This window comes from Sesamum indicum, linkage group LG4 (assembly GCF_000512975.1).
Source record: "Sesamum indicum cultivar Zhongzhi No. 13 linkage group LG4, S_indicum_v1.0, whole genome shotgun sequence".
Lineage (NCBI taxonomy): Eukaryota > Viridiplantae > Streptophyta > Magnoliopsida > Lamiales > Pedaliaceae > Sesamum > Sesamum indicum.
Genome location: NC_026148.1, coordinates 12,172,878 through 12,199,021, shown reverse-complemented (window position 1 = coordinate 12,199,021; position 26,144 = coordinate 12,172,878). Strand labels below are relative to the sequence as shown.

General features: G+C 30.6%; 3 protein-coding genes and 1 long non-coding RNA gene across 4 annotated transcripts; 1 reads left to right on the top strand and 3 right to left on the bottom strand.

The window, feature by feature from the left end:
* Window positions 1,674–3,495, top strand: LOC105160821 (transcription factor SCREAM2). The gene is made up of 4 exons (XM_011078314.2): window positions 1,674–1,966; window positions 2,464–2,589; window positions 2,726–2,899; window positions 3,012–3,495. Exons 1-4 carry the CDS (start codon window positions 1,886–1,888, stop codon window positions 3,099–3,101), a joined length of 471 nt encoding a protein of 156 aa, XP_011076616.1. The 5' UTR covers window positions 1,674–1,885; the 3' UTR covers window positions 3,102–3,495.
* On the bottom strand, window positions 6,206–7,998 carry LOC105160820 (BTB/POZ domain-containing protein At3g56230-like). The gene is made up of 3 exons (XM_011078313.2): window positions 7,675–7,998; window positions 7,428–7,604; window positions 6,206–6,842 (listed from the first exon to the last, which is right to left on the bottom strand). The coding sequence occupies exons 1-3, from the start codon at window positions 7,840–7,842 to the stop codon at window positions 6,384–6,386; spliced, it is 804 nt and encodes a 267-aa protein (XP_011076615.1). The 5' UTR covers window positions 7,843–7,998; the 3' UTR covers window positions 6,206–6,383.
* Window positions 10,252–10,587, bottom strand: LOC105160819. Its single transcript, XR_847717.2, has 2 exons — window positions 10,433–10,587; window positions 10,252–10,337 (listed from the first exon to the last, which is right to left on the bottom strand). It is a non-coding gene; the product is annotated as an uncharacterized LOC105160819 (long non-coding RNA).
* LOC105160818 (protein NRT1/ PTR FAMILY 5.1) lies at window positions 17,066–24,037 on the bottom strand. Its single transcript, XM_011078312.2, has 4 exons — window positions 23,781–24,037; window positions 23,328–23,545; window positions 21,791–22,347; window positions 17,066–18,028 (listed from the first exon to the last, which is right to left on the bottom strand). The coding sequence occupies exons 1-4, from the start codon at window positions 23,881–23,883 to the stop codon at window positions 17,137–17,139; spliced, it is 1,770 nt and encodes a 589-aa protein (XP_011076614.1). The 5' UTR covers window positions 23,884–24,037; the 3' UTR covers window positions 17,066–17,136.

Here is a 26,144-nt window from a genome sequence, read left to right as displayed (position 1 = left end):
ATTTTTTTAATCCTATAAAATAAAGGTAGAATTTTTTTTTTATACTAGAATTATGACAGGTGACGCTTTTAATTTCGCAAGATTCAAAATCACGCTTTTCTAGTTTAAAAAAAATATGATTTTGAGGCTTTTTAGTCCCAAACAACGCATTTTTAGTTTCAAAATCACAAGGCACATGACTTTATAAGACTAAAAATGCGTGATTATGAGTTTTATGAGACTAAAAGCGACATCTTACATAATTATGGTACCAAAACAAATTCTGCCCTTATTTTAGAGAAATATTTTACCCAGAATATTACAAGCAAAAATGGAAATTAAAATGTATATATGTACATATTTAGTTAATAGTGGACCAACATTTAATTAAATATTAATCAATCATTTTTAGGTAAGTTTCTTGGGAAATAAAAGTGAAATATTCAAATTTCAGGAATAATTAATGAATCCAATTATTTAACTTTTAGTAATCTATGATAGTGTGTTGTTTCTTTGTCTCATTTGCACGCATTTATTAATTTAAATTATTGATGTATTTAACCAGTCTTTAAATTTGAATATATTGAATAATATAAAGAACCGTATATTATAAATATATGTCCGATTATTGTATTGCTTCCGTACAATTCTTTTATATAGCTCGATCGATCCTTTTCCTCGCTCCTTGTAAAAACAAGATGCTAATTGCTACATATGTACATTATTGTGGAAAATTCTTACTCAAAATTAAATTTAATCGAACCAAATCAATTACAAAATAAGTGTAATACACTTGGCATGTGATTGGGCATTTTTTCTGAACTATACACCAGTTATATGGTAAGTGCAATGGGCTTACCATATAATTGATTTAGGTTCGATCAAACTTAACATGAATAAAAAAATTTCCATTATTATTGATTAATTGTCCAATCACCATTATTTTCTTGTTACCCTAATTAAGTATACATTCTGATCAAATGAATTCATTTAATTCATCAACAACATTCTTTTTAAAAAAAAATTAAATTGATAGTTCTAAATCAACGACAGAATATTATTACAAACCCTTTATAAATTGAATTAAGCTCATCTCTGTGCGTGATCTAAAATCCGTTCTCTTCTCACAAAAGTGACAGTAGATTTCTCAAATACATACATCGGTATCACATGTGTACAAATTGGACCAATGCAAGTACACAAAATCATCAGTGTATAAGTGTTGCAGCTGGTGGCCGGGAAAACATTTTCCTTAAACACGAAACAACGAAAATAATACCACATCAGCATAACTCGTATTTTTTTTCTTCAATAAAACAGTTAATTATCAATAATCAATATATTAATCATAATTATCAATATCTAATAAATATTTATATTTAATTAAAAAATTACTATTACAGTATATCAATACTCACACATTAATGAGACTAGAACCCATACACTATAAGTCATAGGGCCTGAACTTCTCCAACTAAACTAGACCTAGTTTTCAACACGATTTAATTGTATTATATTAAACATTATCTATAAATGCTTCTAATATAAAGAAAAGTAATTAATAATCAAGTGGGATTTTCTCATATATATATATAGGGCAATATGGTAGTTTCACATTGCATTATTCATATATAATTTGATTTTTTTTTTATTTTTGGTTTTGAGTTTTTGAGAGAGAGAGTCATGTGGGAAGCAAACAAAAGATGACATTGATTTGAGAGGGCATCCACCTCTTTAAAGGGCTCCAAGCAGCCTTGAGCACTTGCAGAGAGTGATATATAGAGACAGAGAGAAAGGCAAAAACTTAAGAGAAAGAAATCAATTATAGAGAAAAGCTGAAAGCTGTAAGGTGTGAAGGAGTGGACGACGTACTAATTAATCAGCAGCAGGTACTAGGTAGGTAGCAATGGTTTCCAGGGAGCACAAGAGAGAAGCACTTCTTCATGATAAGCTGCAACTTCTTCGCTCAATCACCCACTCTCATGCAGTAATTACCCTCCCAAACACCCTCTCCCTCTTTCATTTTTTCTCTTGCTATAGGGTACAGCTAATTGATTTTTCAAAGTTTTAATTTACTTATATTTTCGGTGTTCATTAATATTTTGAATTTCTAGTTTAATTTTCAGCTTTTTGTTTTTTTTTTTTTTAATTTGTTATGATTCATTTCCAAAATCAATAATATGGAGCATTATTTTATCAGCTGATATATATACATATATAAGATTAACATATTAGTTGTTTTAGAAACTCTGATTATGTATTATACTTATGTCGATAAACTGACAGAATACATCGATTTGTTAATTCTAATTTTTGATTTTTCGACAAGAGAATATATATATATATATATACACACACACAAATACAAAATTAAAATCCATCGATCATATTTCTGTAATAATTTATTCCAAATAGTAATTTCAAGAAAACATGTTCGCGTTCTAACCTTTTTTTTTTTTTTTTTGGGGCGCTATATTTGGGCAGATGAATGAACCGTCGATCGTATTAGACGCGTCGAACTACATAAAAGAGTTGAAGCAGAAAGTAGAGAGGCTGAGTGAAGAAATAGCAACTGCTGAAAGTTCAATCCATCAGAATAATCTGCGGCCTGTAATATACTCTAATTATTAATATATAAACCTTATTATATATTCTCACAAATATATATATAGCAAATTAATAATTAAATTAATTAAAAGTGGATGTGAATTGTCAGTAATGCCACTACTGTCTGATTGTTTCGCAGCGTGTGACAGTAGAAACCCTAGAAAAGGGTTTCTTAGTAAATGTACATTCAGGCAAAAGTTGCCCTGGATTGCTGGTTTCCATATTGGCAACGTTTGAGGAGCTGGGACTGAATGTGCTGGAAGCTAGGGTTTCTTGTGCTGACACCTTCGATTTACAAGCACTTGGAGGAGAAGTATGAAACCCCCCCTTTTTTTTTTAATTTTTTTCGTCGATCTCTAATTAATTAATGATATGTTTTCGCATTAATTTTATTTGAACCGATGATATATATAAGTTCTTGACAGAACGAAGAAGATGAAGAAACGATCAACGCCCACACGGTGAAACGAGCGATTTGGAATACTATCAAGAATTGGAGTGAGAGCATTGAGTAAGAATCATGCAAGCCAACGCCGAGTTTCCTACTATATATATCTATTTTCTTTTAGTTTTCTGGTGCGCATTAGAGTGAAATTTGCACCGGATTTTCGTTCAATTACGGCTACATTGGGAAGTTGGTCAGTCTTGGGAATTAATCGGAGGGCTGGAGCCGGGGTCTTTAAAATCTTTATAAATAGGGTGATCAAAGATCACTTATAATTTTGATGGAAATTAATTCCAATTTCCAGCAGAGAATTAATTGAGAAGATGAGTGTGATTAAAGTTGTTGTCATGTAACATGGGGAAAATCCTAAGAATTTGGTCTGTAGTAATTAAGGTATTATTATTGTATTAATTCCACTACTTGTTTATAGTATAATACTGTAATAACACTTTTTTTTAACATCATATCGATTCAATCACTACACCAATATTTACTAATAACAATAAACAACAAATAATAACTTTTGACTCAATCAATACATCAATGTAAAGTAAGACAAATATCCATATACTATGAAAAGGGCTCGAATGCATAATTTCGAACTTGTTAATTTATAGAATCTCAACTTTAACTTCAACTATTACACTAAGACATTATTGGTAGTATTGTAATAACACTTAGCCACGAAGAAGTGTGGTTTAATTACCTGTCAAACTTTGTCTGATGCGCGAGACATTAATTAATTAGCGGAAATATTGTGTGTGGTGGTCAAAAACTAACTTGTGATTACCCTAAAAACTCCAAGAAAGTGGGAATTTCCATGCATCATATCCATAATTGTGGTACCTTCAAGGGGAAGTTACAGTACTGTTCCAACGTTTGCTTTTTCATGGTTTGGGTGTGTGACTACAGAGCTTTATTTATTATTGCAGCTAGCACTGTATGTGTGTGTCATGTGTTTTCTACGATAAGGTTAATGAAGCAGCTAGTAACACTCTGATATTCTTGTTTTATGTCTAAGACATTTGGAGCTAATTATTATAAGATGTTGAATTTTGAAGAGAAAGAGCTTGTGACATTCAAAAAAGATATATTGCAATTTTAGTCCTGTAAATATACAGAGTGAGAATTTTTATCCTGTTGAAATTAATGTTGACAATTTAGTGTTACAATAAAAAAAAAAAAAGTTAATTACACTTAAATTCCTTTTAAAAATATGAAATTATACTTTTCCCTAAAGAAATTTTAAAATTACACTTATACTCCCTTCGAAAATCCATTGTTTATACTTAACCTCCTTTCGTTAGGGTTTAGATGAAAAATGCTGATGTTAACAAAAAAATTACATAATTTTCTAATTTTACCTTTCATTTAACGTTTTCATGTAATAATTTTGTACTTAAAAAGAGAAAAAATATAAGGATGTCAACTTCACTCCAAATATATATATCATATTTATCCATTTATAAGTACAAAAATATAAATTTAAAAATATTAAATGAGGGATAAAATTAAATATTTATGTAATTTTTTTTACTGATTTTAATATTTTTCACTCAAATACTAATGAAATGGGATTAGGTATATATGTACGAGAATTTTGGGAGTGTAAATGTAATTTCAAAAAAGTATTTCATTAGTACGTGCTCTTTCTTTCTGGTCTTGAAACAATCACTTATTGCATTTCTCTTCCAATCCTAGGTTGGAACCCTTTTGGTCAATCAAAATCCTAAGACATAGCCTTTCTGAATTATATACTTTGTGTAAGAGTTTACCTTGCATAGAACCTAACAATAGGCCATAGTACTCTCTCTAGCATTGCTTACACAACTCGTGTCGGACTCCCTTATTCTGGACAGAGGAATAAATAGAGTACAAATGTTTAATTTTACTGAATTTTTACTGTATAAATGATAATACTTTTAAGGATAAATTGCATTGCTACTCTTTGAAATTAAAATAAAATACATACACATTTTATATTTTTTGTAAAATTATAGCCAACCAAAGGTGTTGGTTTAATATTTTTCAGGAACTCTGTGTAAGCTTTGCCTCTAACTAAGGGCTGTAGTTGTATAGTATAATAGGAGAGTCGAGAAGGCCTCCTAAAAGAAGAAGGGAAAGAAGTAGATAAACATTCAAAGCAGAAGATTTTTTTTTCAAAAAAGTTGGAATCTTCTCATGTTTAAGAAACTATAATAATATACCAAACTAAGTGTTTAAATATAACAAATGATATAGCAAACAAAATAATCAAATAATCGCAAGATCAAGAACCCACATTACCAAACAATTGACGACTGTTTGGATAAAGAAAAAAACAAAAACCACTACCCAATGTTTGCAAATCGCAACCAACACTCAGATTACAATTGAGAATAGGGTAGAAGGGGCCTTAATCAGATCAGTTCATCGATTAGGCCTGGATTTTAAAATACATATAATTGGAGCCCATTTAAAAATTTGAAATCATCTCAAAATTATGCATGAAGAATAATGAACAGTCTTGGTCCAGGCTTTTCAAGCCGTCCTGAGCCGACTCAATTCATTATCCACCTGCAATCAACAACATATAAAACATCAAGTTCCTACGTGTGCCCCAGGGGTATTTTGAAAATGAAGAAAACAACTGAATTAGTAGGAAAATAACATAAACTGATACTTACCATCTGCAGCAAACACTTCCTTCACTTGGCCTTTTTGTCAGAATAAAAGCCAACCATTGGATCAACTTCATCCCAGTCGTTCGCTTTAAAGTGGTCCTCACTGGAGTTCGGTGAAACGATGTCGTGTGAGTAAGTTGCTGAACTCAATCTGTTCAAAAGAAACGACCGCGTTCTGCTTCAATTCCCTATTAGTTGTGCACTCAGTCCAAAGGTTGAATTGCTTCATTTCTTCCCTTTTGAGCTAACAAACAAAAGCCAAAGTTGAAATCCTTCACCTCAAAGATCAAGATCAATCAGAATATTGCTTTTAAATTTGATAATGATCTTCCCAAGTAGCATGTGATTCTTGAAAAAAAACACGTGCTGGGCACATGTTTTTTCTTGACAGTATTTGCAAACTCCGACTACTGACTGATTAATAAATCGTGAAAAATTAAAAAATTATGCGACCTATATACTATCCTAGAAAATAAATGATTTTAATACCAAAATGCAAAAGATACGAAACGAGAATTGCATTTTTAAGCCTTAATTATAATAATTTTATCCACAAATTACTGGGAAAGCAGAGCTCTATATATACACCTTCCGGGATTTCTGCCTTTCAGACAGACACTTGAGTGAAAAAAATCAAATGATAAAACACGACATTGACACCTATATATACACTTTAATTTCTCCGAAACTCAAACACCAGGCCTTCTGTTCCTTATATCCATGAAAGACGCCCTTGTAATCTGCACAGTTAAATGAGGATTCTTGAGCGCAAAGGCGTCGAATCGAGCAGAGAAAACGATGTCTTCCATGTTCCTGACAATGAAGTTCAAGGCTGTCTCCTTGAGAGATTGGTTGGAACAAGTGTCTGATATTTCTAAGACATCCAGCGCGTTGGAGGAGTTCAAGGATCCAAGCATATGATGCTCGCAAAACTTCTGTAGGAATGGTATCTCGTACTTGTCCGCAGCGATCGACAATGAATAAACGTGTTTTTCCACCTTTTCTTTCGGAAGGCTTCCGCTGTACAGGAACTCCAGTAGAGATTCCAGTTCTTCGTGGTTCAATTCTGCAAGTGTTATTGTCTGATTCGGCGGAGCTTTGCATTCGTCCGAATCCAGGATGTTTCTGAAAATGCCTGATCTTGCTGCCTGTACATTAATTCAAATAATAACAATATATATATAAATATAGGTAAATTACAGTTGCCTCGTTGAAATTCACCAAAACTACAAATACACATAAAAAATAATTAATAGCTCTTCCGGTGAGGTCAAAATTAATATTTTACCTTGTTTTTTCTTTTTTTAAAAAAAAGGAAATTGTCTAAATTAATATAGAAGAATTTGTGGGTGGATAGAATAAATAATCCACAAACATATTAGTCCATAGAAATATTCTAGAAAATATTAAAAAATATATAAGACTATTATTTATAATCCAAAAGGATATTTTGGTCAATTTACCATAAAAATTAAGTGAAAACCTAATAGGGACGAATAGGAAGGGCTCATTGCTAGATATACGTTAAAAACAAATTGAGGGTATTTGTAATTTTTCAAACAATGAAAGGTGTTTGTAATTGTGTCGAACTTAATGAGGGGTAAGTGCAATTTATCAGTATAAATGATATCTATTATTCTCTGACTATATATATATATATATGTATAGATGATAAAAAATAAATAAAATGTTTGATAAAGGGGTTGGATTGGATGGTGAATTTGTTACCGTACCAATAAAGCTCTATGTGCAGGAATAGATGGGTGATTATTTCCAGGCTTGAGTTGAATATCAGTGTGAATATGATCCCTGAATGCAGCTGCAAATCCACTTAGATAAATTATCTTCTCATTTAGCTCCTCCTCCATTTCCTTCATCTCTTTTACCCATTTCAATGCATTTGCAAATCCCTGCATGCAAAAATGTTAATTCCATCATCATATATAAAACTCAAAAGGGCTGCACACCTTCAATACGTACCTTAGAAACAGGATTGTTAGTGGTTGGTTTCTCAGAGGCCTTATTCTCATTCTCCAGTTTGTTTGTCAAAGTGATTATGGTTCTGGCTCCTTCGTAGCACGCTCCGCATATCGTGTTTCTTGGCGGCCTCAGAATGTACGGCATCGCGCTGCAAATAGAACAGTCCATCGATCGATCTTGCACCTAGAAAGAACTGATCAACCCTCTCTCTCTCTCTTGATAATAATATTGATCAATTCTCAGTGTTTTGTTTAATATGAATTAGTGGTTCTTTGTTGGAAAGAAGAGGGCACTATGTATATATAATTGCTTTCATTATGTGCAAGAGAATATATTGATTAAAAAAGAATTATCTTAGGAGACTTAGTGTGATTGCTTTAAGTAGGGTCGTGTTCTTGCATCCTCATCAGGGGTGTGATGAAATGACCAAACTAGTGCTCACATGAATGTTTATTAATGTACTACAGTGCTAGGATCAAATTAAAGTAGGGAAGTTGGGAGGGGCAAATCGGTCATTCAACTTGAGTTTATGGTTGGCTGGCTGGCTGTGTCTTGAGTAGGTTTGAAGAAGGTGATGTATATAAACAATTGGAAACGTTATAATTAGAAGAAGGAATATAAGTTAGGAAGTAGAAAAAGACTTTCCAACGTTGCAACAGCAAAAATGTGGTAAGCACGTCTTACAAACCACTCAAACTATTGCAACTTATGCCCAACCTGCCCAACTATTAACATATATATATATATATATATATATATATATATATATATATAAGCTAAGTTGCTGTTTGACCCAACGAGATATCTAAACTTTCTGATATTTGCTATGATTACAAATTACATTCTTATTGTCTAAAAAATTATAAATATCCCATTTTTAACGGTTGTACAACAAATACCTCCCTACTAAGGACTATCACGTGAGGGTATTTGTTAGACAATTATTAATTTTAGGAGAGTATTTGTAATTATAGTAAATTTCAGAAAGTATATTACAATTTACCCTTGATTATTTAAAATAGTTAATTTTACTATTGATTGATTATACTGTTTGGATTCACAATTTTTCATAATTAATTATGTGAATCATAGGTTGTGTGTAGGTATATTTCAAAACTGGACTCATTCTTATGCTAAGAGAAAGCAATAAATTGAAAAACTATAAGTTATAAAATGTTACAAATTAATCAAGAAAATTATTTTCATCAAAAGAAAGCTATGCGTAAGACCATATGTAGTTGTAGGAGAACAATAGGTTTGACGAGGATTTTCATTATAATTAACAAAAGGAACTAAAAAATATATATTTAAATGAACATAATAATAAATACATATGTAAGAAATGATTATGGGGGATTGATTAAACGACATGCTTAACATAATACTACAATTAATCATTATAGTTTGTCGTTCCTGTGTGCATATAATGAATAAATTTTTTATATACTTTAGAATATATTATAAATAAAAATAAAATATATAAATCAAAATATTATATTTAAAATTAAAAAAATAGAGAGAAAAATGAAAAAGCTGGCCCAATTTGGTTACTAGGCTTCATGTTTATTGGGCCGAGAGCCTTCTTGGATTCTCCTAAAATGTCAAGGCTATCTTACACAATATCAAAATTTTAAAAAAATAATACTTTTGGTTAATCAAAATTTTGGATTAGTAAATAATTTTATATATGAAAATAAGATTTCTAGTATTCCTAAACTTGATAATGTTATCCAAATATTGATCTATTACCTTTAATCTCTATCCAAATTCAGATAAGTAATTGTGTATCTTTATCTAAATAATTTATTTTTTTAAAAGAAATATTAGTTAATAATATGATTTGAAATTTATTTTAATTTCTAAAAATACTATTTATTATTAATTATTTTCACATTAAAACTTAGTTATTTATCGTTAACTATTTCTATTATACTTAGTTATTTATCGTTAACTATTCATTTTCTATTATCATAAAATATAAATTATCTAAACTTTTTTATTTATTAACTTTTTTGAAAACATAATTCTCCGGTACCTGTCCACAAAAAAAATTTAACATTTAATGATAACTAATTATTATAATTATAAATAAATTATCATAATAAATATTTGTTGACTACGTTCACACAAAGATTATTAACCGTGATATTTACAAGAGTAACTAAAATATTTATCATGATGAAAAGCCATTATAAAAATATTCACTATAACTCATAACTATGGCAAAGTTATTTTTCATAATGAATAATCTAAATTTTTGTATTAAATTTTATTAATTATAATTAATAATAATTATTCATTACAATTTTTAATCCATAGTCAATAATAAATTTTCATTTAGTCCGTAGTCAATAATAAATTTTCTTCGGGTACTGGACAAGAAGTACTAAATAAGAATATAACATTAATACTTTCGTCAACATCCATAGAAAATACATATGTACATATGCTTCAGCTGCTATGCTACTACAACAGTAGGGATCAACTCCTAAATTACTAGGAAATAGAGAAACACAGGCCTCCTCCTTCCCTACTCCTCAGAATGGAAGTGGCTACATAAATCGCGTTTTCATTTTGTTGCTTTTTCTTCAGCACGCTTCTCATAATAATGGTAGGCAGCCGCACCCGAGAGCACCGCCAGTGTCAAGGCTTGTGCATGCATCCTATTAATCACGTGCAATAATATTAATTTCAATAATTAATACTAAATAATTATATTTAATATTAAATAATTAAAGAAATTAAAACTAAAATTAACCTGGCATGAATCAGCCTGAGGCTTGGCTTGAGAGGAGTTCTTGCACGTGAATAAGCCAGTGATGTACCCATTGCTCCAGCCCATAATGTGCCTGTTTTTTTAAATATAATACATAGATTATGATATATTTAAAACGTAAAAGATTATTTATTATATATATGTAAGGACCGAGTATCACAACGGCTAATTAGTATATTAATTGATTTAAAAAGATAAAAATTTACACAAACACCTATGAGTACAACAAACCAAACCTCTGAAAATCTGCTTGTGATTCGTAAATCGTTTATATATTTTAACCTAACCTTATGAAATCTTAAAAAAAAAAAAAAAAGGAGGGGGGGAACTAAGACAAAAGGCAAAAATCATACGTACCTTATTACCAGGAGCAGTCCATATACAGTGGTGGAGGGAAATAGGACAGGTGTTTATATCTCAGTGGTGGGGGAGAACAAGTGAGGAATGGCAGGGTATATATAGATGAAAGTGGAGGGCGTTTTTGGCAAATACGCATTGAGAGAGCCCCTTGGTTTTCATCTCTCTCTAGTGTAAAACCTGTGGCCACATTGTTTCTGTTGGTTGCTTTTTCGAGCCTCTGATTCTTATTTGACGATTTTAACCTTTTCAGGGTGTTGGTGTGGGAGCCATTGGTTTTGATACGAAAACCCTGGGCAATGGGCATCTTCTCAAACTGTACAAGTTCTCGGGATTTCAAACGGTAGCTGCTGATCTTGGGATAAGACTTTTCTTTTCTTTTTTTTTTTATTTAAAAAGAGAAGGAAAAAAATTCTTATTTTTCCTCTGAATTTGGGAATAATTTTACTGAATTTTCTTGAAAATATATAACTAATTAATTCAGTGTATCCAACTCCATTTTGATTAATCTATAATTTTACATAATTGAAAAGCACACTTATGATGTATTTAATTATTATTTTATTCTTTTTCTTAATTTCCTCATCTCTTTTTTTAATATATAGTTTTTTATTTTTTAAACTCTTATGATCAAATTTAAAGTCGTGAATTTGAATTTTATCGAACATATAAATACTTATTTAACTTTATGTAAGTTTATTGTAATTTATTTTATAATTATTAATTATATTGACAAAGTATTTAATTTATAAAAAAATTAATATAATTATATAATTAACAGTCTTATTAGGGGGAGGAGACAGTAGTATAAAGTTAATAGTAGAAAGATAAGAGGATTTCCAAATTTCCACTATAAAATTAGGCGTATGAATGGCATGGCACAGGACCAAGGAATCTAACACGTGAAATAGTGAGAAGGGGACCGACATATATATAGAAGCCGGTGGATTAGTCCATTGAACACTACTATAAAACATAATTACACTCTCATTTTTTAGGATTTAGTTTTATTGTACATCAATTTTAATTAGTTTTTTCTTACATTAGTTTAATATATAATTTTAATTATTATTAAATTTAAATACTTCCTTTCTGGTATTGAGAAAGAAGTATGTATGCATGTAATAAAAAAATTATATCAGTTTAACATTTAATTGTTTTTATTAATTTAAAATATTTCTTTGATCAAGTATTGAAGAAATTAACAATGGTAGATGCATTGTGATTGAATAGATTAATCTATTTGGTTGTTTGAATCAGAAAAATATTATCTATATATCTATTGAGTTAATAAACTTTGATGTAAAAAATAATTTTTTCATATATATATATATATATATATATTTCGATAGATATGAGATGCTTCTAAATTGCTAATAACATTATATAATTAATTATAAAAATACTGTTGTAATACAATTGAATTCAACATTTTCAATAATATCTGAATAAGTAATTTAAAACAAAAATATTCATAAATGGCAAATTTGTCATAAAAGTAATTTCATTCCAACTGGATCCTAGGTACTAATATTTGAAATTTGTTATGAACCAGTCCGATCCCAAATGGGCCTGACTCGGCCAGCTAGCAGCTTTTATTGGCGAATTTGATCTTGGGCCGGGCTGGGCCATATTGAACTCACGTCACAATTTTGTATCTTATTATGCTTCATTCAGTCAATCAAATGGGCCTAATAAAATGGGAAAATCGGAGTCCTGATGTTTCATACCTAAATGTAAATGATACTTTCCGTTGGTGGATTTATATGTAGCTACAGCCCACCTCCAGCCAATAGATTCATATATTCGTTCAATAATAAGCTATTTTTACTTTCAATCTCGAGTTTTTCAGAAATATTAGAGATGTGTTCTCGTTATTTTTTACTTTTCGATTGCTTCTGCTCCATGAAAATGACCCAATTAAATTGCAATTTTAGTATTGTTACTTAAGGAATCTGACATTTTTATCCTACACAAATTAATTTACAGGACTAAATTGCGATAAGTTAATTTAAGCTAAAAATTATAAATTGCTCTACCAACTTCTGCAACTTATTTATAAAAATTTAAAATATTGAGTTGGTTTTACAAGCACTCTGCAATTTCAACTTCTGTTCATTTCTTACTTTTATTTTGCCGATTTTTAATATATAATTTATTCCCCACCACAAAAACAAGTACAGTAAAACCTCTATAAATTAATAACCTTGGGACCATGAAATTTTATTAATTTAGAGAGATATTAATTTATCGATAAATTAATATTTTATTAATTAAAAGAGAGACTTTTTAAATTCAGCAAATTTAGTACATATGTATTGAAAATAAATGAATTCATATATGTTTCATTGATTATATTCATGCGAGAATTAACTATTATATTCATAGACACATGTATCAATTCATTGGAATTACTTAAATATACATGTTTACATTAATTCGTTGCACTTAAATAACTATTATACCCAATTAAATATATTCATGCATGATGAATGAAACATATACTACATAAATCTCAATATGATAATAAAATAATTCATAACACCCAACCATGTCTTCTCATCTAAAAGGCATCGCAAAATCATCCATGAATGATCAAATGCGTAAAGCATTACAGATTTCATATTTTAGTAAATTATCATAATATTTATAATTGTAATATTTATGAATTATTAATTTAGAATTTTAATGGGACCTAATATTTATAAAGAAATTTTCCGAAAAATTATTATTTTATTATCTTATCGAATTTGATGATTTTTTACAAAGACCCAAGTACAGACCGGAGGATTTTATTATTTTAAAGAATTTATTAATTTATAAAGTATTAATTTATAAAGGTTTTACTGTATGTTACCAACCTCCCTTAAATTAGGTTGATCCCAGTGGTGATAGTTTGTCTATGGGCAGACAGGATGTGATTGGTGAATAACATGATCTACTGCTATTACACTCCCAGTTGAAGTTGAACAGACAAAAAAGAAGTGGTTCATGTTAAAACTGTTAATGGGTCTACTCTCAGCCACTGGCTGTATTTTTGAAGTCTGCATGATTAGTATGTCGGAGATTCCAATATACATATTCATGTCAATCCCACTGCTTTTGCATTATCCCTATGGGTATCTTTTGTCTCCTTGATGTCGATCTTCACCTCTCATATAAATAAATTTATCACGTAATAAATATAATCTCAATTTTAGTATTCATATAATTAAATTTTTTTATATTACATTCCATAAATAAAAAATAATCTCAAATTTAGTACTCATGTACATTTTCATTCAATAATTAATGAAAAACGTACGAAAAATGTATGTGAAACTATTGATACCCTGTTAATTATTAGATGATAAACACATGTGAGAACTAAAAATAAAAAGAATTATAACTTATAAAATGTAATGTAGGAGAATTATAATAAATTGAATTAAAAGAAAAACAAACCTAATATATAAGACTAAAAAGACACATAATAAATAGAACTAAATAAAAAATGACCCTAAACATACGAGACAAAAAATACGATTTTCACTGGTGAGTGACATTTTGTCTTGTGCATATCCAAACCCGCACTCACACCACCGTCCATCTCTCCCAAACAAAAAATATCCATCTTCCACTAGTTGACCCAATACAATATGGATTGTGGTCCTTTTTGCCCCACCCATTTTTTGAAGCTCCATACCCACCAAATCATGCATTCTTGACCATTAATGACCCAACATACCTATTTCCACCCTTCTTTATCAACAAAAGTTTCCCCAAAGACCACTAACATATATAATATTCTAGTTTTTAATTAATTTGGTGCACAATTCTGTCTCACCAACTTATTATATATATTCCCTTGTTTTTTTTTCTAACCCACTATTTATAATCAATATGCTTGCTTTGTAGATTTTTCAACAAATTTGAAGGTCGACAGACCATTGAAAAATTCTCATCTTGATTAAGTTTGACTCGAATAGAATCAAATATATATATAATAAGTATAATTATAATTTCCATGTGATTAATCATTTTTTATAAACTATATATTAGTTCAGAACTGATCAGACTTGATTCAGATTAAAATTTTCATGAATTTTTTGTAACCAATCCAAATTAATGGTATTTTTTTATATTAACTCGATTGGAGGTCAATAAAGTTGAACCCATTTGATAAAAACAATTTCATCCGCAGAATCTTGCAGCTCGATCATGGGACAAATGAATTATAGTTCAGTGTGTTCTAACCAATCAACTCTTAAATAGGTGGTATACGAACATATCCTGTGTCCTCTGTGGGAATCTCGTAGAGAAAGGGGATGATGAGGGCACCAAATTTCTTGTGGTTGGGCTTCAGTCAATTGAGAGATTGTATATAGAACTCGCTTTTAACTCCACCTTGAGAAAAATTATATTTTACATCTCATAAATTATTATTTTTATAATTTTTATTTAATTATTTTTCAACTCGTCATATTGCATGTCATGACTTTAAAAGGTTTACAATTCTATTAAGAATGAATGCTATACCAATTGTTAAGGATTGAACCCTAACAATCACAAGAATAAAGAACACAATAATTTAGAGAGCATTACCTAACAGATTCCATTAAGTCTTGAAACTAGGGAATTATATAAGATTGTTTTCATCATAAATTGGAAAAAATGCAACTTTAGTTTTGTAACTTAGTGGGTTGTATTTTTTTTATTCTGCACGAATTAATCCTTGCAATTTAGTCCTGAACTTTAAAATTTTTACAATTTTTGTCTTGTAATTTAGGGGAGTGGGCATTTTTGCTCCTAATGAATTGATTTAAAGGATTAAATCGTAATTTAATTGGATCATGTGCAAGTTAATGTAATTTTCATACCGAATTATCAAAAATTAACTAAAATGATCAATATTTAAAGTTACAAGACTAAATTGTAAATTCAATTCGTGCAGGACCAAAGATGTCATTTCCGTTAAGTTATAAGACTAAAATTATAGTTTTTCCTCAACGGAACTAAAGCTTGGGAGTGAAATTACAATTTTTTTTGAAGTTATGAGATACATTATATATGGTGAATTAAAAAATAATGAAACTAAAAATACAAAGCGACTAACTTGTTGGAGATAAAAATGCAATTTTTTTTGCTTTCATTTCTTCATGAAAGGGAACTCGACGAAACCTAGGCTTGACCTAAATATTCTACGAGTTCACACACCATTAATGTAGTTCAATAATGTTACTGCTCACTGCCCTCTCTGCCATACAATGTATATATATATAGTTCCTACCATCAACTTGTGTGGGCTGACAGTTTTTAGTCCAACGTTGTTGTATTAATGCGTCGTCTCTTCTTATCCCATCATCACTCTGTGAGGATTCAATGATGTAAGTATATGGAGTATTCCAAAAAAATATGTAAGTGTCGCGTGAGTTGTAAGCATGTTGGTGGGTTCACCTTTATGGTCTCGCAGCTTTAATGCGCCTTTGCGTTAGCACGCGTTTTTGGGTATCAAGACTAAGGTTGCAAGAGATAAACGTGAGTCAAAAATTTGCTCCGTAAACGTGTTTCTCATTTTTAGTTGAGAGGATGAATCAAGGTAATTGAAGATATAAAAGAAAGTTATGTATAGAGAATGTTGAATGAGGAGTAAATTAGAAGTTTATGTATTTTTAGTTCTTTTTATTGAGTTCAATATTTTACGTTTAGATATTCACGGAAGGATACAATTGTAAACGATAAATTTTCAAATGGAACGTGTAAGCGTAATTTTTTTAAAATTATTTGTGAAAAAATACAATTTCATATTTTTAAAAAAAGTCTCAGTACGTATAATTAAACCTAAAAGAAAACTAGGATTATCCCGACTATCTTTAAAGAAGTAGTTCGGTTGGTTTGGAATATTTTTGAAGGAAAGAAAAGTAACATATTGATATACAACAGATGAATTCATATGATGTATAATTTGCAAGATGAAATATTATAAGTAATGGTCAAAGGTGCAAATTAGTGTAATATTTTTTATGGGTATTTTTGTGTAAATTTTTCCTTCGAACAGGGAGTGTAGTTGTAATTATAATTATAGTCTCAAAGTGTAGCTGTAATATTGTAAAAGACAGGGGATATTTGTGTATTTTGGCCTAACATCAAACTGTATCAATGTAATTTACCCTTTTTTTTTTCTTTTTATTGGAGTCAATTACTTACAATTTTAATAATTTCTTAATTGACATAAAAAGTTATATCATCATATGAAAAGTTAATAGGCATTTTTGCCTATACAAAAATTTAAAAATTACATACATTTAATTTATAATTATTATATAAAGATGATCTAAATGCTAATTAGATCAAACTTGCAAGCTCAAAGGGGACAAGTCCAAGGCTTTGCCCTCCATTTGAACACATGATCCCTCTTTGATCTCATCTGATGATTCTACTTTATACACATACTTCTTAGCCGCCAACACAAAAGCTCCCATGTTAAGAGTTGACAGTATCAGAAGGAAACCATAATAGTAGTCCAGATGTGAATTATTCACATTTTTTCCTATCCAACTCTTCCCCCCATTCCTCCCAGTCATCTTATCGACCACCGTCACAAGAAAGCTGTTCAAGAAGTTCCCCACACCGATCCCGCTAGTGAAAAACGTCGTCCCGAGGCTCTGCATCTCCTCTGGTGACTGATCGTAGAAGAACTCCAGCAGGCCGATGGCGTTGAACACATCGGCAACGCCTAGAAGCACGTATTGAGGCAGAAGATTGAAGATGCTCATCGGGACTATTTCTTCCGGGCTCTTGATCTGGTGCACTTTGATGACATGCATTCTCTTGACTTCAACTGCGTACGCGATTGCAATGGCTAGTATTTGGATAAAGAACCCGATTCCGAGCCGTTGCAGCAAGGTGATTCCTCTAGGGTTGCCGGTTTTCTTGTGCATGAAGGGGACGAAGTAGCGGTCGTAGAGAGGGACGGCTACCAGCATGGAGAGTGTGATGAAGCTGCTTAGCGAGGCTGCCGGGATTTGGAAGTTTGAGCCGAAGTGGCGGTCGAGGGTGATGCCCTGTTTGACGAATAGAGTGTTGATTTGAGCCCAGATGGTGCTGGGAATGAGGGTTACTAGCCATATCATGGCCATGCCGAGGACTAGTTTTGTCCCTTCCACTTGAGTAATTGTGCATGGTTTCCTTGAGGGACTGACACTACCGGTTTCTTGCTTGATTGCTGCCTTGTCCAAGAACCTGGAAAATTTTGGGATTAGTTGGTTATAATGTGAATGATGATGGATGTTCTTGTGCACAAACTTTACATTACAAGAAAATAGTTTAATAGTAAAGAAAAAAATTGATGTTAATATCTGTGTTGTGTTGAGTTAATTAGCAAGTAAAATTCGTTAGCAATTAAATGTAAATTTCTTGTATCAAATAATAATGCAGATTAGTAATGACAATTTTACATGCCAATTAGCTAGACACTAATTATATTTCGATACTATTAAACCATTTTCTTGTAGTGTTAATAATAATGAACCGACTGAATATTTTCTTTCAAATCATATTATATTTTCTATTTCATTTAATGTATACACATGCATGTATAAAATCTTTCCTAAATAAAATAAATTACATACTCCTAATTTAAATGCATTTTTAGTCCTGTAATTACAGATATTCAACACTTTAGTCCTGTACTTTCTTAGGGTTGTAAAATGGTTCTAATGCACCTTCTCTAATTTTGTAATTTTAGGATAAATTTGATCTGAGTTATAATGTTATTTTTCGGCCAATTTTGTTCTAAAACCGTAAAATTAAAAGAAGTGATGAATGACTACTTTACAAGTCTAACAAGTCACTGAAGTAACATGCTAAATAAATATAAATACAAAATTGAAAATGCAATTAGACCATCTACATACACGTGACGTATATATATCTATTCATGTTGAAAATAAGAAAGGTGGTTTTTTATATTAAAAGAGCAAGAGATTAATATAGTAAGGAAGTACTATAGAAACTCTCCATTAATACCGCAAACAAACCTAAAATAATATAAACAGTTATAAAGTAATATCATTGTCGATCCAGCCAAACGCACCCTATTCAATAATAACACGAGGATGTGCTCCCAAAACTTTGGGATGTCTTAATAAGACGAAATGCAAATGTTATTTTCGTACCCCTTTGGAGTGCCCATAGATTGGGGTTGTGTAGATTGACCCCATTTCTTCCAGCCATTTTGTTCAGAGTTTGGACCATTAATTCTACATATTAATTATTGAAGAAATTATTCGCAATAATTAATGTTGTGTGGTTGCAACCAACTCCCAACACAATGGGATAAGCCCTGTCCTAGGCTACCAATTGTTGTACTAGAATTGCTGACTATGATTTTATTACAATATTACAATTTTAATTCTGTAATTATATAAGGTGGCAGTTTTAATTTTCTGAAATTCAATTTGATAAATAAATCCTACAATTATATTTAAAAAAAAATGGCATATTACAGGCAAAATCCACCAAAAATTGCAAATATTTTTGCCCCTCGCAGTTCCCGACAATTTTTGTTGTTAATATGCCAATTTTTTTAAATTGCATGGCTTAACTGCCAAATTCAATATCGACAGGATTACAATGGGCAAATTTCTTTTAGTCCCATATAACAAGGGTATAATTTGTTTTAGTACCACAACTATGGCAGGTGTAGCTTTTAGTCCCATAAAACTTACAATCACGTATTTTTAGTTCTAAAAAGTCATATACGTTGTGTTTTGGGACTAAAAATGCGTGGTGATTTTTTTTAGGACTAATAAGACATGATTTTGAGTTTTACGGGACTTAAATCATCACCTGCCATTGTTGTGGTACAAAAAAAAATTGTCCTTATTTTATAGAATAAAAAAAATATTTTGTCAGAACAAAAATTATCACTCGTTTATAGTCATAGGATCAAAATTGTATTTTTTAAAAAATTATAATCCAATGATCATAATGGACAAAAATAGAGTTAAAAGAGTTAGTGAGTAGATATTTTGTTAGTGTATTGATAAGGTTTGTGTGTTGAAATAGTGAGTGAAAATGGTCCTTGATTGTAGTAGGAGCAACTTACACATGCACTTTATGCAAAAGTTAAGGAGGAACATGGCAGCAATGGATTGGTGAAGGGGGCAGCACTTTTGGCATAGGCTAGGGAGTAACCTACTTTGTCATAATTATACTTGCAATAGATTGGTCCAACCTTCCAATCAATGAGTTCAAGGACAGTCCATCCTCTTATGATACTTCTACTAACTAGAGTGTCATGACTTCAGATTCCTTGTCCAAATTCATTTACGTGTCTTTACCGTCAAGAATATTAAAAGAAAATTTTCACAATGTATGAGATTATTAATAAAAAAAGGTTTAATTAATGAGAGAAAAAAATATATTGATTCTAAAATACAGAATGAAAATTGCAATTTTCTCTCCAAATTCAAATGGTCATTTTTTTTCTTTAACTAGTTGAATTATTTCTTGGATAAATTGCAACTATTTTTCATAAAATCTGATATAATTACGAATACTTTTTCGATATTATAAAATCGCAAATATCCCCTTAAATATAAAATGATTATGTAGCGCCTAGATGGGTGTACATTGCCATTTTACCAGTGATGATTAAAAAAAATAGAACGTTTAATAAAATATAAAAAAAACTTTAGGCTGGATAAAATAAATAATCCAAAGAGTATATTAATCTATAAAAATATTTTATAAAATTTTAAAAATATATAAGATTGTGAATCATAATCCAGAAAGGCATTTTGGTTAGCTAAAAAAAATAGATTAAAGGCTAACAGAATGAGCTCGTTGGACTAATGTTAAAATGACAAGGGGGCGTATTTATAACTTTTTGAACAACAAGAAAATATTTATAACTATGTCAAATTTAAAAAAATATTATTTTTTTGTTGTACATTAAAAACCATATATTCGAATGTGAAGGACAAATCAAAATTCCCAATTCTGTTTCAACAATTTACCAAAATGTGAGTCTACATTTTCTCGGACAAAAATTGTGCATCTCCTCAATCAGCCACAATTTTGTGTCTAGGGATGGTGGTCAGGGTTAAACCCGGACCTGCCCCGGACGATCTTGTGTGAGGCTAATTTTGAAATTATAAATGAAATTTTTGATGCGATGCGAGTTTTAATTTTTTAATATGAATAAAAAGTTTGAATCCGTCTCAAATAAATATTACATATTTATAAAATTATTATGTATGGTCTGTTGTATATATGATATATTACCTGCACATTATTCATATATAAAGTTCATTACATCAAAATAATAATATATTACTTTTAATGTAACAAATATGCTTGTAATTTTTAATGTTTCAAACAATAAAGTTAGTACTTTGCTAAAGCTATTATTTTTTCATATTTATAAATTATAATAATATTTTTTAAGAAAAATAATACTTTAAAAAAATATATTTTTTAATATTTTTAAAATTATAAAGCAGGTTTTGAGGAATTCAATGCACCAGGTTCGACCAAACCTTACATGACATAAAAAAATTGAGAAAAATATTCTCAAATTTAATTGAACACACTTCAAACCTGATCTATTGACATCCCGACCTATCTTATGCCATAAGACAAGCATGTCTTAACTAGATAACTCATGCCTTAGTTTTGGTGGACTAATTCTGCATCATTCAATCCAAATGAGCCTCCCTCCCCAAATCTTTCACAGGAAAATTGCAATTTTATCATGTAATTTAAAATGTGATATTTTGGTCCTGCATAAATTAATTTTTGTAGTTTAGTCTTATAACTTTAATATTTTAATAATTTTGTCTTTTTAGTTGGAAAATTGTACTCCCACCAAGTTATAGGACTAAAATTGTAAATTCACATCGTTCACATGCATTATGCACCAAAACAGCATATAGTAAATTTCACGACACGAACACAAAGAGAATTCTTGAAAAGAAATCATATGTAGAATTAACTAACCTGAACACCGGAGTGTGGAGGACTCGACGTTTTCTTGTAGTGATGTAATATTGCTGGTCCAACTCATGAAGCTCGGACGGATGGCTGGGCAGCATAAGCTTCGCATTGGCAAAGGCCGTAACGATGACCCTGAAAAGGTCACCGGCAGGATGCCTAGTCCTCCTCACCTTGTGCCGGTACAATGGGGTGCCGACGTAGAAAATGATAATCGACAGTATAAGGCCAACAGTTGGGATTCCATACCCCAATCCCCATCCCAAGTTCTCTTGGATGTAAACAAGGCCAAGTGTGGCGAATAGTGCACCGGTGAAGGCACTGAACATCCACCAATTGAAGAAAGAGGCCTTGAGCTTCTTCTCATGGGGATTTAGGTCATCAAATTGGTCTGCACCAAATGTGGAAATGTTGGGCTTTGTCCCGCCAGCCCCTATGGCTATTATGTACAGAGATGTGTAGAAAAATGCAATCTGTGTGGAGGTGGCCTTGCTGCATACTCCATTTTCGCAACTGGGCTTCAAGAATTTGATCGATACCGCCATCGTCAATAGGACCATTCCCTATTTGATAGAAACGGTGATCACATGATTACATATCTATTAATAAACTGATAGATACATCAATTCTATAATAAACTCGTATTATAATAAATTTATATTAAGTGGGACAAAGTTTCATGAAAAATTAATTTTCTTTAGTGGATTTTTGCAACTGCAGAAAAAGAGAATATTACCCGAAAGACATAACTAATGATGTGAAAAATGTTACTAATTATATGTATTCAATTGGAATAACTTAAATTTTCCATGATTTTAATAGCAACAACATTTAACTAAATGTTTCCACTAGCCATAATTCGTGAAAAAAAAAAAAAGAATTGTGCATGACACTATAAACAATTAGTTACGTGTGCATAGAAATAATAGATATAATTAATAGTCACTATGTTTCGTTTAGTAATTCGTCACTATATGTGTCACTAATTTTTTCTAATAATAATTTGCTGCATACTTTTATATTATAATAAGATCAAAACTATCGTGACTCAAAATAATTTATTTTAAAGAAATAAATAAAAAAATTTTATTATATGGTCAAATAAATAATATTAAAAATAAATGTGAGATGGAGAAAATATGAAAACAACATATATTTGAGTCCCCAACCAATTAAAACATCAGCCTCCTCACTCCACTTGATTGTTGTGTATTTATTTGTAGCAGATGATAGCCCATGAAATGCAAATCAACGTGTGGTGAATGTCATTACAGGTCACTAGCAAAGCCACTACCCTTGGGCCCCACAACCAAAAAATCCCATTCATCTATTGGCCTATCGGAGTAGGTACACACCATTCTTGACCAACCAAATGTTCTAGCAAATTATGGTGCACGTAGGTGCAAAATACAAAAAGTTAATTCATCATCAATTTTAAAATTAAATCCCACAAAAGAATAAAATTTCAAAGAAAATAAAAATCTTAAATTTACCCGAGAGTGAAAAGAAAGAAAAAATAGTTCTTCATGTATGACTTACTTACTATGATATATATCAAGGAAGAAATCGTAAAGGTCCAGAATCGACCCAAGTAAGAGTCAGCAATATAGGCACCGAGAATTGGAGTGATCCACACTGATCCTGACCAGTTGTTAACGTTTCTTACAGACGAAACGGTATCTTCATGCAATTGGGTTGTCAAATACACCACCAAATTTGAAGCTATTCCGTAAAAAGCCATTCTTTCAAAAGCTTCATATCCTGCAGAAGAAATACCGAATATGAAACGGTCTTTTAAATGAAAATTCCTGAACTAACCAAAACAGACTTGTCTGGCATTAACAACGCATTAATCAACAAGCATCAATATAAACTCAACAAGAACGCATCGGCCTTCATTTGTTTTTGAAAATAAATTCTAATTTTTCTTACTTTGATGGTTTGTGTTGATCGATTAAGATGAAATTAGTAAGAAAGAAGAGATGGAGAAGCATACCAACGAGAAAAGCACAAGCTCTCCATTTGCCGGTCTTGACAGCAAGCACGGGCTGGCCTTGGAGGTCGACGGTGCCGTCCAGTGTGTAGCCTTTAGCCTCCATCTCAAAGTGCTATAAAGATGCTTGGAAAGTGAAGTAAAACTCTCTCTCTTTATATATAGAAAGGGAGAAGCAAATCCTCATCAAAAGGACATGAGGAAGCTTTCCGGGGGTTGGGACATGAAGGCAATCTCTCGGGAATGGGAAAGTGTAGGTTGCAAAGTGGGCTATAAGTAGGCAGTGCACGAGTGCTGGCTGGGTTGCTCTTGGCTAACCGGAACAGCCGGTAGCCCCCCCAGATTCCTTCAAGCTGAATTGTGGAGTGGAGAAAAGACTGGTGTTTATGATTACAAAATAACCTATTTGGGAAATTTAGGAAAAGGACAACTTATTTTTGGCATTTACCTAATCTTTATTATGTATTTATTTATTTTATATATTTTTATTTTATATTGATGAATTTGTTTGTAATTCTTTCGAATAAAGGTAGAAAGACTAAAAATGAGAAAAGACGTGAGTTGAGGTGCTTTTAAATTATTAATGCTAAAAAAGACAAAGAAAAGTTTTAACTTTAAAATCAATTATTTAATTATTTAGACCTTTTTTGGGGGGTTTAATATATATACCAAATATTCCTGAATTTTGGTTTTTTGCTATTTTTTCTAATTTTTCCTATAGTTTGTTAATTTTTAAAAGTAAATTTTCTCAAATAGGCTAATGTGTGGTAAACTGTCAAGTCAAATTAGGTTTTAATTTGAATAATTAAGTACACAAGTTGAAGACGGATCGAATTCTGTATAAAATTATGTTGTGGCTAGTTAATAAAAGGAAATGGTCGATTCTGATTCGATTTTTTTTTTGTTTTTTAACAAAATTGATATACAAAACTTATTAAATTTAGTCTAGTCATCACAATGTTTCTTCTTTTTGCACCAAGTTGTTGATTTAAACAAAATGAATTAGTGAGATTCTGAGATAATTGTTGATAATATCCAATATATATACATATATATATATATATGAGGGTTGTTATTCACACTACTCTATTGATTTCTTGAGCTAAAATGTTTAATTAATATTATCTAGTTTTGATTGCTTTTACCGTGCAATATCAAATAACTTAGTTAATTTCTTGAAAATATTCTAATAGCATTAAACATATAAAAAAAAATTAATCTTACAGTTTGAATATCCTTACAAAATTGTCCAAATTAATGTAGTAAATAATTAGTATAGTCAAAATGGATTGGAAGGGGGAAAAAATTAAAGTACATTTATGTTTAAGTCTACATCTGAATTAATGGATTTGAAATTAAGAATTTAAAATCTCTGGTCATAATTTTTTTGGATTTTGTATGGATAATTATATATTACAAATAATTTTAAATAATTCAACTCTCAATTTGAACTGTATTACAAATAATTTTAAATAATTCAACTCTCAATCTCTGTTCATTAGCAAAAATTGGTTAGAATTGTGTTACTAACATTGTTACTAAAAATAATAAGTGACATAAGTATAACGATGATGAATGACCTAGTGATAATATTTTGTTGGACAAATTTTTTTTGGCTAAAATTTAGCTGATTGATAAGCCGTGTTTACATAGTAATTTTAAAGGGTTTTTGTAGATAAAAAATTTAAAATTGTAGCGAGCATAACATTAGCATAGGCGTGGATTATCATAAGCGTGATTTTGTCTAACATATTATTTCACAATCACAGTGGATAGACATGGCCACTTATGTTTCTCACAGTAAAAACGCGTGACATAAGCCATGCTCGTGGCTCATTTGTGTATGGCAGTGTTATGACATGATCCACTATCCAACTTAGTTAATTTCCGATAACCGCCACATAAAAATTCATACAACGCACTTTTCTTTATGGAACACATGCATGAAAAACATTGATTTTTTGTCGGAGTTTTCTTTGTAAAACGTGATTAAAGACCCCCCCTAAAATCCTGCAGTCATAAGAATACACACCATCGATTTGGTTGTATCAAGTTACAAAATAATCCAACATCAATTTTCCTACAATCTTCCAATTTTCATTATATGGTCGGAGCTGAAAATCCTAAAATCTTTCACTTTCGTACTCAATAATCTAACATGTACAAAATGATTAATACATATATATTAGATATAAATTTTGTTGGATTATAAAATTGACGTTTATATTGATTTACGATTCTACCATCGTATTTTCTACAATCTATTTATTATGCTTATATAATTATCTATAATGGCACTCGCTAATAATTATATTATAAAAAGATTAAATTGTTACATTGTTTAATATATATATTTTTTTTACAATA